This window comes from Octodon degus, unplaced genomic scaffold (genome assembly GCF_000260255.1).
Source record: "Octodon degus isolate 3935 unplaced genomic scaffold, OctDeg1.0 scaffold00004, whole genome shotgun sequence".
In the NCBI taxonomy this organism is placed as follows: domain Eukaryota; kingdom Metazoa; phylum Chordata; class Mammalia; order Rodentia; family Octodontidae; genus Octodon; species Octodon degus.
The window spans coordinates 7,807,902-7,821,514 of record NW_004524580.1 but is presented as its reverse complement, the minus strand read 5'-3'; the positions used below and the strand labels follow the sequence as shown (position 1 = coordinate 7,821,514).

At 33.4% G+C, this 13,613-nt stretch overlaps 1 protein-coding gene across 1 annotated transcript in view; it reads right to left on the bottom strand.

Moving 5' to 3' along the window:
- Window positions 1-470: 470 nt before the first annotated feature.
- Window positions 471-13,613, bottom strand: part of Otogl (otogelin like) — a 162,193-nt gene continuing 149,050 nt past the window's right edge. Inside the window, exons 52-58 of the mRNA XM_004623891.2 lie at window positions 12,477-12,540; window positions 11,233-11,411; window positions 10,676-10,780; window positions 9,010-9,129; window positions 7,778-7,823; window positions 3,124-3,203; window positions 471-2,091 (exon numbers count right to left, since the gene is read on the bottom strand). Coding sequence (XP_004623948.1) covers window positions 1,891-2,091; window positions 3,124-3,203; window positions 7,778-7,823; window positions 9,010-9,129; window positions 10,676-10,780; window positions 11,233-11,411; window positions 12,477-12,540 — 795 coding nt within the window. The 3' untranslated portion in view covers window positions 471-1,890. The remainder of the gene's footprint in view (window positions 2,092-3,123; window positions 3,204-7,777; window positions 7,824-9,009; window positions 9,130-10,675; window positions 10,781-11,232; window positions 11,412-12,476; window positions 12,541-13,613) is intronic.

Here is a 13,613-nt window from a genome sequence, read left to right as displayed (position 1 = left end):
CCACCTCTTTCCTCGGTTTCAGTTGTAGGTACCCTGGGAGCAACGGCATCGCCATCTGACAGCGCTCATATGCATGACTGATGAAGGTCTGATTTCTTCCTAGAATATAAGTTGCAAGAACTTGAGGGTGGGCACGAGGTCTGCTGTGTGTCATCTGTGTCTCGTGAGTTTAGAATAGTGCCAGGTACATGGCAGGCCTGCAGTGCCATTTGTCATATTAATAAAGTTCCCGGAGAATGTTTCCCTTTTCTCAACAAAGAGATGTAAAGATCATTTAATATTTTAATTTAACAACAGATATTTTGCAAAGTAAAAATAAAAATGGATGACAATAGACATTATATCATATATTTGAAGTACATAATTTCTGCTCTTAAGTAAAATGATAATATTTTAAACAAAAATATTTAATTCAATCTATGTGATAACTAATTAACATTATATACAGATGAGATAAATCATACTTATATACAGTGGACACCAGGACTTTGCAGATCAATTATTAATTCTTTCACCCATTTTTAAGTGACTGTAAAAGTCCAAAATATTAGCAAGTTGCAATCTTCCTAGGGAGTATGATTTTGCAGTAGAAACACTGGTATGGAAAATCAAGTCACCTAGCTTATTAAGAAAAACATTATTTTTCAGTGTTATTTGCTTGTTTTATTATTGACATTGAACTGTTTATTAAATTATTTTATATTTATAACTGCACAAAAGATAGCATTCTCTTTCCACTGAAGGAGAAATTTTCATAATTATTTGCTTGAAGTGGAAAACAATTTGGAAATTTGCAAAGATCATAAAGATATATTACTTGCAAACATGAGTAATCTACTGTATTTAAAAACTGCAGCATCCAATTGTAAAATTATTAATATATTCATATAATTTTATTTCACTCTTCATTAACAAAGCATCATTAACAGCAAAATAGCTCTTGGCTTTAATTAGCATGATAATACATCTTAAAAATCAGATGTCAGTGAGACAGCATGTAGCTACACAAATGTTAAATAATAATAGCATATTTAATAGTTTTAATGATATAAAAAATAAATGTTCAAACCTGCCTCCTGTATTTACCAACTGGTGCTGTATTTCTCTACTACTTATTGAGATAACTATTTAGATTATGGTGTTTTAAAAAATGACTTGAATTTCAAACCTTTTATTCTATCCAATGCAAACTAAGACTAACAGATTCTGTAACAGATATTTTACTGTTCAAAATCAAAGAACATAAGACTAAAATAAAAGAGATCTAAAACTCAAGTTTGCTAATGTAATTTCACTGTATTGTTACAATGGATTAACTGGTATAAATCAAACAGCTTTTCCAGTTATATGCTAAGCCCACCAAATGGAAACAATTTGCAGTAACATCCCATCCTTTCAGGTTTTAAGTTATCTAAAACTTCTCTAATCTGTCTTTAAGCACAAAACTCAATGGCCAAGTAGATGTCAAATTTTACTTGATTACATTTATCAACTAAGTAGCAGATATTAAACAGCATCTTAATTTGGACAGTCATGGGTAGACTTTGAAAATCAAAAACAAGAAAAGAGAAAAAAAATTAAGGAATTTTGAAAAATAGTCTTCTACTTGATAAAAAAAATCCAGATGTATACCATGGTTCAGTTGAATAACAATATTGCAAGGTTATAGCTGAACAACTTGAAATAATTGTCTTCTCTGAAACAAAGCAAAACATCTAATCTTGCCACTAAAGTGTGTATGTTTTATGCCAACAGTTAAAGGGCCATATTCCAGTTGTCTAAAAATACATTATTAACCAATATACATTGGCCAAGCGTCTAAATAATAGTGACAAAGGTTAAGTGTATTTGACACTATGATACTGGCCAGAGATCCTGGAGTCTGACAAGTTAATTCCACTGGCACGTGCAGTCTATAGGTTCCTGCGTAGTGTACATAATTTCAGTTCCATTTCCTGAGCAGTACAGAGGGACAGTCAAGTTGCGCACTCCGTTCTCACGGCAACACTTGCAGAACCTTAGGTGACTTTCAACGTTGATGTTATATATGGTAGCTGACGGGCATTTTCCATCGCAAGAGGCAACATTTATCTGTAAGGAGAAATAATGGTAAAAAAGTCTAAAAATTTTTTTTCCTTTTTTTTTTTTTTTTTGTGCGGAACCGGGGATTGAACTCAGACCCTTGCGCTTGCCAGGGAAGCATTTATTCCACTGAGCCATCTCCCCAGCCCAAAAAGTCTAAAAATTTTTAACAATGAATGTTATTTGATTCTACTATCAAGTCAGATGAAAGCAAGACTTGCTTGATTATCGCTTTAATCCTCAATTTTGTACAGGTAAAAGACAGTGGAAGCTGCTACTACCAATGTATATTGAATTTTAACCCACTAAGTCAATGGAATGTACTGTGGTGATGTCCAACATAGCAATGCTGATAAACTCAAAATATGAACTATACAAACGTAACTAAAAAGTTACATTTGACACATTAACCATATCTAATAATTCTGTTACCCTCTGTATTATATCATGGCTTGGGGCTGGGGATTTGGCTCAGCAGTAGCATGATTGCTTAGCAAGCTGGAAGCCGTGGGTTTGGTCCTCGGCACCAAAAACAAAAAATAAACTGCCCCTAAAAAATATAATTCTACCAAAAAAATACAGTAAAATCAAAAAAGACCAAAAACAAGGCAACTGTACTATATCATGACTTAAGTAGACTACTAATCAGACAAGTCATATTAAAGGGGCAAAGCCATAACCAGCACTGTTTGTGCTGCACGAAATTGCATAATTAAAAAAGAAAGAGCTGGAGAGACAGCTCAGTGGAATAAGTGCTTGCCTGGCAAGCGCAAGGTCCTGAGTTTGATCCCTTGTACCACCAAAAAAGCAGGTAGTCAAGTATATTTAGATTTAATTTCCATCTCTCTGAATTACAATTATTATTCATCCTTATTATGGTTATTTATATGATGAATAAATCATATTTCTTCACAAACAGAATATTTAATATAATACGGTATTCTCAAAGTTAAATATTGTATGTTGGCATACATGTATGTGTTGGTGGGATACACTCAGAAACACATTCTTCATGTAGCAAATGATGTTTTTTCTACTTACAGAGGTTTGGCTTACACAGTCTTGTTTCCTTATGATTGATTTAATGATGACTTTCTGGCACATTCTTTCTTCTCTTTTGCCTGATGAAATATAGAATGTATTTACTTATCAAAAGGCCTAACTAAAATTATTCCTTAATTTTATACATGAACATATTTAAATTTGAAACTTGATACATATAATGTGATTTCATATGAAAATATATTTAATATTCTTCCTATATATTTTAATATTCATTGTTGTCTTTTAACAAGATTCTTATATTTTCTAGCTTTATAGTTACTCATTTGGATTTTTATCTATTGTATTAGAATAATTAGCATGAGTCAAAAATACCCCATTCCTGAAAAAGAAGAAATACCCACTCCTATAATAATGCTAACATTAATCTGTGGGTGGTTTATATGTATGTATAAAATAATATTTTCAATGAAATATAGTATTATAATAAAATACATAATAATATATAAAATAAATATAAAACATAAAATATATAAAATAAAAATATGGAATAGTTGCACAATAAAGTACTACACTGTCACAAAGAAGGATGAATTGAATTAATCATAGGAAAATAGATGAATCTTGGGAGCATAATACTAATAAGTAACATAAATAAGACACAGAAGATAAAATATTGCATAGCTTCCCTAATATGAGAAACTCAAAATATAAATAATTTTTAAAACAAAATACATTTAAAAAAAAGATATGAAGCATGGAAATAGGCTATGGAGATGACCCAGGGAGGAAGGCAGAGGACAGAGGAGAAGGAGGAGTACAAATTGTCAAGATGTGACAGCTCTACGTACCCATTCCCCAAGATGCTGCATTATCTATTGCAAACATATAGTAATAAAAAATTAAAATGAGGAGTCTTAAAGTCATAGGGTCTCACTGTATGTTAATATAACAATGACAAATGCAGTTGTGGTATTTATACTGTAACATATGGGTAGTTTATGGCCCTGCAATGACTTTTTATGTTTTTAAATGAAAACCTTTTGTAATCATTCATAATACAGCAAAACCCCCTGTGACTGATAGGTGATTGCCTAATAACACCTCTAGGAGAATGCATCTTACATTGCATGACAGTGGATGTATTTGCTGAGTCAGGAGGTGAAAAACCAGGTCCTTCTCTCACTCTGTCTCTACCTTGCTTTCTCACGCTAAGAAAGTCACTGAATCATTCTGTTGAGCCTCCTTGCTTGCAAAAGGGCAGAATTGTATTTCCAATTAGTTTAGCTATGTATTACTTATTTAAAATAAATGTTTGTGTACAATCTCAACATGTGAAGTGGACATATGTGGTTACTCCAGTTAAAAAAGAAATGGGTAGCTGAATTTGCTTGAAATATGACCTCAAATGGCTAAATTCAAGGTCACACCTTAGTTTTCATCGTGCTTGATCTCCCAGAAGCAAGTGATCCAGTCCAGAGCTCTGTCTCCTTTAACTCACTTTGCTCTTCCTCCATCTCCTACTCTACTTTGTCTTCTTTTTCTCTAACTGCTCCACACTATCACAGCCCATGACTCATTGCAATCTGGGGAACATGGGCTGTGCTGTGCCTTGTGAACTTTCATCCCATAATTAATGACCTCATTAGCCCATCTGTTCCTGTGCAAGTCTAAGAAGAAAAAAGTCCAGAAAGAAATCACATCTACCATGACCTCAGGTACCTCCCCTCCCCTCTTTTCTATCATTTTCCTTCCTGCATTTCCTGTATTATAGCCACTTTGTGATTTCCTTTATTTTGAACACTCTTCACTTCCTGGATGGCTTCCTCAGGACACTGAGTCTCCACTCAATTAACTCCTTATCAAAGAGACAGCCATGAGCTCCCATTTAGATTAGCAACCCAGTGACTGTCATTCCCAATCTCGTTCATTCAATGTTATTTTTTTTCAAACTTCTCATCATCACTTTACACATAAATATATATTTGTCATTCTTATCCTTTTCTTGGTAATATGCACTATAAATTATACACTATTTCATTCAGTATACTAGTCCTAGGAGCTGTAAGGGTATCTGACATATGAAGGCATCAAACAAAACCTATTTGATAAGTCAATTCATTCACTGAATGAAGCTGAGAATTCATTTATTCTTAGGTAAATTTCCTATTGCCAAGAGTCATTTCCTATTCATCTCTCAGAAACCTTACTGCCACCCATTTTCTATGGCACCTGTGAAGTGTCCAACCTCCACAGTCTCTCCAACACATCTTGGTGACCCAAGCTGCAGAAAATGATTCCTTAACATCAAAGCAGAGATTACTTCACATTTTTGCCTAGAAGATAGATTGTGGTTGTTCTGCACTTCCAAAATTTGGACGAGCTTCAAGATCCTGGGGCTAGGAAACTGAGAAGCCTAAATCCATCACTGCCTAATGAGACCAGTTTCCAAGAATCTTCATATTCCTCCTCTGTGGCAGAAACTCCACCACTCTCCTCTATGAGGATTATTTGTGGTACCACCTGCAAGTCTTAAGAATATCAATCGATTGTCAGAATGAGTAGAGGTGTATTAGGTCACTTACACAAAGCCTCCAGTCTGTTTTCACATAAACTAAAGACACTCATTCACTTATCTAGTAACTAACATGGTGTTATGACAATCAGAATTTTAACATGGCAGCCTGATTCTGTGCCTGTACCTCACGCAAGACTCAGAGGAGATGGTAAGGACAAGAAGAAAAATATTTTAAATGTAAACTTCTTTAGATTCTAGAGCTAAACTCCACTTTTAATTTGTGCTACAATGTGATGCACATTAGTTTACATTTGTAGAGAATACGAATGAAAATTTGCTTGTTTCTAATGAACATAAAAATTTTAACTAGTATGTGTCTCTAAGACCACCAGTAATTAAAATGCGTAAGTACACAGGTATACATATCCATAAAAACAAAGCAATGAAACTCTTATCAATTGAATTTTATCTTCCAAAAGTACTTCAGAACATTAGAGTGTGACTTTATTTGGACCCAAGGTCCTTTCAGTGGTGATCAATGAAAATAAACCATTAGATGAACTCTACTCCAATACAATTGGTGTCTAATAAAGGGAGCACATAAAGGGTGGTGCACACACCCCAAATACCCTGTGTGAAAGAGCCATCCAGAGCCCTCACTGAAAAACAACTCTCAACATCTTTGTTTTGGATTTGTAGCCTCCAGATCTGTAACAATAAATTACTTGTAGCCACTCTTTTTGTTTTGGTTGCCCCAGAATTTACAACAATGATATATGAGATCTCAAGCTATGTCATACTGAGCCCTTTTTCTTGTTTCTAGTGTACACATATGTGTTGGATTTGGCTTTTCACACACCATGTAAATGAAATTTGGTCATCATGCCCAGAATCACTAGCTGCAAGAGTCTTGACTTGAACAAATTACTTAATCTCTTTGCACTGAACAACAGGGCACTTTCAGAACCTATTGCATAGTATTTTTATGAGGAAGAAATATTGTGTAGCAAACTTAGGAGGAGTCCTGATTTAGAAACTGGTGTTATGTCCAAGGGTACATAAATATAATAATCATATAGTATTACTATTTTAATATATTTTAACATTCTACTCCATAAGAATTTACAGTTATAGTTTATAAAACTACTCTCACATATAAAAAAGTTATCCCTTCAGGAAGATCAGAAATCTTATTTGAGAATATGACCATTTTTAATCTAAAATTCCTGGCCTATATCATGCATTATTAATCTGAATGGTGTTTTGCCCTTCTTCTTAAAAGCATCCCAATAATGTTTAAATTATTTTTATGCCAATTTTCCGAAACCTCCTATTTTTATATTGGCATACATTCAAGCACTTCTTAAAGAGGAAAATGATTATACAAATATGCCTCCATTCTATTCGAGTCCTTAAAATTATTTAAAAATCACTATGAAATAAAATGAGGGGCTGGTGAGATGGCTCAGTGGTCTAAAGCACCTACTTAGAACAAGCTCAGCAAAGCACAGGGACTGCGGTTCAATCCCCCAGCACCACATGGCAGCCAGCCCCGCCCCCTGGTGGGCTGAGTTGTACACACACACACACACACACACACACACACACACAAATAAATATAATTCAAAAATATAAAATAAATCTATGTAGCTTTAGTTATCAAAATAATGATAAGAACTTTTATATTTAGGACTTAGTCAAAATTCATTAAAACTAATTTCCAAAAGCAAAGAATCATAGACTTAGTCAAAATAGTCCAGAAAGCTGCAATCTCTATATTCTTACTGGAGTTCCATTGTCATTATCACCATAACCTCAACTTTGAGTAGTTCAGCATGTTCTAAGAAAATTTGACAACAGTGCACTTGCAAACTAAAAATCTACCAAAATCCTCTCCAAAATCTATTGATAAATGCCACAGAAAATTTCTAACAATGAAATTAAAATTTATCTAAATTAGAAATACTTTACATACACTACAGAAATAAATACTACATAGACAAAAAATAAGTCACAAAATTAGCAATTGTATAATACAAAACATTTAAATACTGTACTTTATAGAACATGTTTCTCATTACATCACAGAAATGGGATCTTAAAAGAAAACCATCATCTCCTTGAGCAATCATATCTAATCTATGAAGCTATTTTGTGCAATGTGTCTTCACTTACAGATCTTGCAGCAGCCTTCATTATAAAGCTTCACAATCCCTTCATTCTAGGAAGACAGAAAAGGAGTAAAATTAAGAAAGCTAGTGCCCAGCATTTCTTCTCACAATAGAAATGTGAAACTCACTTTTCCAGTATCTTTATCCTGTATCACTAAGGATAAAGGCTTTATGGGAAAAAGACAAGACTTTAACTATTTCTAATAAAATTTTCTTAAGAGCAGGTATTTTCTTAAGATTGAATTCTTTCTACATTAATAATATGAAAAAGTATAAAAATACTGTTACTTACATACCATGTTAGAATTCCAAAATATTTTACCAAGAAAAAACAATACTAGCTATTTTTAATTGAAATCATATTGCTCAACTTCTCAGAATCATCTAAATTACTTAATTAGATTGAGTTTCTGAATTTAATTAAATATCGAAGTGGCATAAATTTTAAATAATGCAATGTCACAGGATGGCTCTTGTGTAAGGCCAAACAAATAAAATTTTATTGATTAGTTCTTAGAATTCTGACAGTAACTACTGTTCCCTTTCCATCACTTTCTCATTGCAATTCAAATAACAATAATTTATTTTACAAAATGAGCGTGAAAAAGATGATGCTTCGGTTCCTTTCCAAAGGTTAAATTCATCATTCAAAGGACATAACTTGGGGTGATGGGGATCAGGGGCCCCATGCTATTTCTCTATACTTCTCTTGAGAGATTATTCTTGGCCAAGTAGATAAAAATACAAAGAACCTTTGAAAATAAAAAATGTGTCACTTTTAATAATCTACTCTCCCAATAGACTCTACTAAGAGTTTAGAGAATCAGTAGAGCAAGACTGAAACTCTAATCAGCTCTCCAGTGACCTGTGTCCAGAGACACTAAGGTAAATGTCAGAAGCACGCATTAAAAATTCGCCTAAGTAAGAATAAAAAAGATCTAACTTAATTGTTTAACTTATTGATCTATTTCAAAATGGCTTGCTGACCCACAATTTTTTTAGTAATTTTTACATCTATGCATAAAACCCTAGAGGTAACCAAGAAACAATCAATTCAGAGCATCACATAGATCACAAAATAGTAAACTAAAAAAACATCACAGAACTTTCCTTTATGCAAGAAAATAAAAATTTTTTAAAGAAGCCACAATGTAAATATGACCCCATAAAATATTAAAGGCATAATTTGTAAATAAAGTCAATACAGAATTTTCTTAAATAAAACAAAATACAAACCATTTTGCATTCCGTCTCATTAAAAGGGGGACAGACCATGCTATAGTTGAGAATCGTAGCCCCCTCGTCAGTCGTAACACACTCATATGTGGTGCAATTATGGTGCCAGGTGCTCCCCTCCTAAAAATGAAAGCAAAAGTTACTGCACTGTATGATAAAATTCGCGGTTTCTTAAGTAGACTATTTTGGACTCTAGTGGATCAAATTTAAATCAAGATGTGGAAAGCTTTTCACAGCATCAATGTTCCACTGGGGAAAAATAGTCAAATTTATAAAACATGAAAATACATATATACACATTATGCAATAAAGCTGAACTATAAACGTGAATTGAAACAATAAAGAAAATGAGGAAAATAAGCATTTTCTTCTATTACAAAATTAATTATCTAATTTGACCATGTGCCACGAGACTTGTTCTAATATTTCCTCGTTAATTGTAAAACAACAAGCCATACTACATTATGTCTCCTTTCTTGAGATTCATTCATCTTTCAGTATTCTTCCTACCACCAGAAATTTTTCTAAATATTTGGATAAGTGCCGATTGACCTATGATTCTCATTCTGTACACCTCACAGTTATTTTGAAATCTAGCCTTATTCCTTTAAAAAATATTCGTGTCTAACTTTTTTTTGTTCCTGATTTCAGAATTTCGATTTAGAAATAAAGTTAGCTTAAACACTTTTCACATAATGACCATCACCTAATTATTTGGCTACGATTGATCTATAGTTTTATTTTAAAACCTGCTTTTTGAAATTATGGTCATATTCTGACTGGAAGATTCCCTGTGAACTGGTAAGAAACATTGATGACTGCGCCCTCTTTCCTCTCGCTAGATTCTATCTCAACTTAGGAGCAGCCCCAGTGCTATGCATTTCATTTGTCATGATCTTCAAATGGAAATGATTTATAAGTTTAAGTTTATAAGTTTAAGACTTATTTATAAGTCTACTGAAGAGAGCAGTTAACAATTAATTCTTTTCTTCTTTTTAATTTCTTATGACTTTTTTGACAAATTTTGCATGTCTATAGCTGGCAATCTAAACAACTAATCTGAAGACAACATGATGCACTGTAACAACCATTACTGAATTCCTATTATTTTGTTTAGTGAAATTCTGTGTTGTTTCTAATGGATTTTTTTTAAAAAAGAATACAAAATATTCAAATTCAAGAAATATAGTAATATCTAATTTATCTGAAAATAAAAATTAGCACTTTCAAAAAATTATTGATTTTTCTTTTGTAATAATTAAAAATAAGAACTTTCCATAGCCAATTTCTTACACTCGAGGAAAAAGGGGAAGATCTCTACTGAAATTACTCTGGGAAACCATCCAAACATAGATTTTTGGGGGGATTTTTGGGCAGAACCAGAGATTGAACTCAGGCCCTTGAGCTTGCCAGGGAAGCACTTATTCTACTGAGCCATCTCCCTAGCTCTAAATGCAGTTTTTACAACAGAAATTATCAAATACTTTAACTTGTTCTGTATGCTAACTGTTGCTATGAATATGTTTATTATACATACAGATGTGTTTAGATCTGTGTGTTTGCATGATAGTTTTCCAAGTTTATTAAATCAAGATTGTCATCTTTAGCAAGTAGCACAGAAAACTACTCTCCAACAAGTACATTTTAGGAAACAAAGGCATCATACCGCATATATAACTGATGTTCCATTTGCCATAGGAAATTTGCAGGACACATTTTTACAGGTACCACAGCAATCATAGTCACTCGGAGATGCAGCGTACACCTGGTGCTGCATGGAGTGAGAGGACATTAGGTTGGCCACAAAACAACCCCAATATTTCAATGGATTAGTTCTCAAGGTGTTTTCCTACGTAACTATACATTCTCTCCAAACAGCTATAAGCATTTCTAAGATTTAATTTATAGAGATTCAAATAATACTTTATGTGGCCATAACAGAGATACAGTAGATGTTAACCTTAACATGCAAAGGTTCATAAAGTAGGTATAACAACTTTGGGCAAGCGGTCAAGCTATAAATAATAGAATCCTGAAGCTCAAGCTCATCCTAAGAAAGTAGAAATCTACAAGAAACAGGAAGATACAAGAAACAGATAAATAGTAGGCTGCTGAAGAACTATTCGAGATTTTTTTTAATATCAGGGAATTTTTAATAGTTCTAACTAGTAGCTGCCAAATGTAGATTCACTCTTACCAGATCAACTTACAAGGAATACTTACAGCATCACAAGTTTTTGAACAATTCACCATTGTAAAATTCAAAGTGTGAAAGCCTGTGTGGTTATCTTTTTCTTCCAGACACTCTATGGTATGACAAAAGTCCCCTTCCAAATACTTTATCATCGATTGTCCAGGATTCAGCACTGACACTTCTTGAAATACACACACATCATCCTTTTCTAAAAATAGAAAAAATGTCAACAAGAGAATACAATATTGAGCTCAATATTACTCAGTCAGTGGAATTTATACAAAAGCCCATGTTTTCATCTCAACGTTTTGAAATCAAATAAGAGTTTTATTTATACACTGGTAATAACCCAAATGTTTACTTAATAATGAATGTGGCACATTTATCCCTTAACATGTAATAAAATTTATCTGTAGAATCAGTTGTTCTAACTTCCTCCAAAAGCGCTTTTTTATACAGGTTCCAGAGAGATGTAATCTCAGGAAAATAGGCCAACACTTGCTGCCCCGTCTTTGAGACTGAACAGAACCACCGTGGAAGGAGTCAGTGAATGGAATCTAATTCAGCTGTAGTAGGCCTCTTCAAGAAAAGATCAATAACATTTCATCATTTTTTTTTTTTTTTTTTTTTTTTGGCGGAAGTGGGGATTGAACTCAGGTCCTTGCGCTTACCAGGCAAGTGCTTATTCTACTGAGCCATCTCCCCTCCCCTCATCACCTTAATTATCATTTTAGAGAAAAGTGATTTAAGTTTTTAATGTAAAATAGTCATGTTAGGAGAGTGATGAAATCAGAAGCTCCCTATCCCTCCCACACTGAGCTTGAACTTTCTCTCATACAAAAACACAAAAGTTAAGCCATTAAACAAATTGTTATCTATTAACCCACTAATACTTGATATGAAGGGTCATTATTTTACAGAAAAATTAACTATATTTATTATTTACAATGTTAACCTCATTAATAACAAACAGTAGACAAATACACCCTCATACTTTCACATATTATCTATCTTAAAAATTAAATGTAGACACTAAAAAGAACTCTTCTAATTTTAAAATTCTGGTAAGCCTCTGAAAATTTTCATTTTTCTGTCCCATTATCAAATTTTTTGAAACATTTTGAGAAATTATAAAAGAATAGTTGTAGTATATTTTTACTTAAATGTTGACAGTTAGCTTAATGTTTGTATCACTCAAAACCATTCTGAATTTGCTAATAGTGAATAGCAGATAACAATATATTTATTATTTAAAAGTTTTTAAAATAATTACCACAAAGATACCGTACACATCCACAGTCACTCTGAAAGTTTTTGTCAATCGTAGTAAATTCTCCCTGTTAGAAAAAAAATTATTTTATATGACATCATATAGCTTATTATGGCAATTGCAAAAAATACATATTATAATATCTAATATCTTCCTTTCCATATAGCTAGACACATGTTAGGAAGGTCTTTAAAAAAGAGTTTAGTGAAAAGTCTTGCTTAACTGACATCCACCAATTAATAACTCCAGGGGGAAAAAATTCACAGCAAAAAATTGTGGATCACTGAATCTCTTTAAATTTTAATTTCTTTATCTATTAAATGAAGAATGAATAAATTTCCTTGAACATTCTAAAATGGCCTGAATTCTAAAATGATATTGCTAGACTTTGAGCTTCAAGGGAAACTGGAAATAAAAGAATGCATCCCACCTTTGGAAACTTTGTTGGGTAGAAATGTTCTCATTCTGCTCTATGGTGTGGCCTCAGGCTCTGAGGTCTGCTATAAGCAAGACTGTGACATCATGAAGAACAGGAGGAAGGTTTAGTACAGTGGCTAACAGCACAGACTCAAGAACTGGACTGCAACGTGCCCAATTCTGGTATTTTTGTTTTGTTTTGTTTTGTTTTCTGTGTTTTCTGGCCAACTCAACCCACCCTGAGGGCAGGGCTGGTATGGCATGTGGTGCCAGGGATTGAACCTCAGTACCCTATGCCTGCCTAAGCTTGCCTAAGCAGGCACTTTAGACAGCTGAGCTATCTCGCCGGCCCCAACATGCTCAATTCTGACTCTGCTCTTTACTAGTTGTGTAGAGTACATTACTTAATCCAGTCTCAGCCTCACTATAGAGAGAATACATTGTCTACCACCTAAGATTATTGAGAAAAATAAATAGGTCAGTGGTTTTTGAAGAGCTTAGAATGGGCTTGGCAAGGCCAGGGAGATGGTTCAGTGAAATAAACACTTCCCTGGCAAGCTCAAGGACCTGATTTCAATCCCCAGTTCAAAAAAAAAAAAAAAAAAAAAAAAAAAAGGATGGGCTTGGCACATAGAATGCAACTAAGCAAGTGCAGGACAGATGCAAATTTTTAAGAATTGGGTGTTAAATATCATTTTTTCCTGGATGCCTTTAATTTTCAGA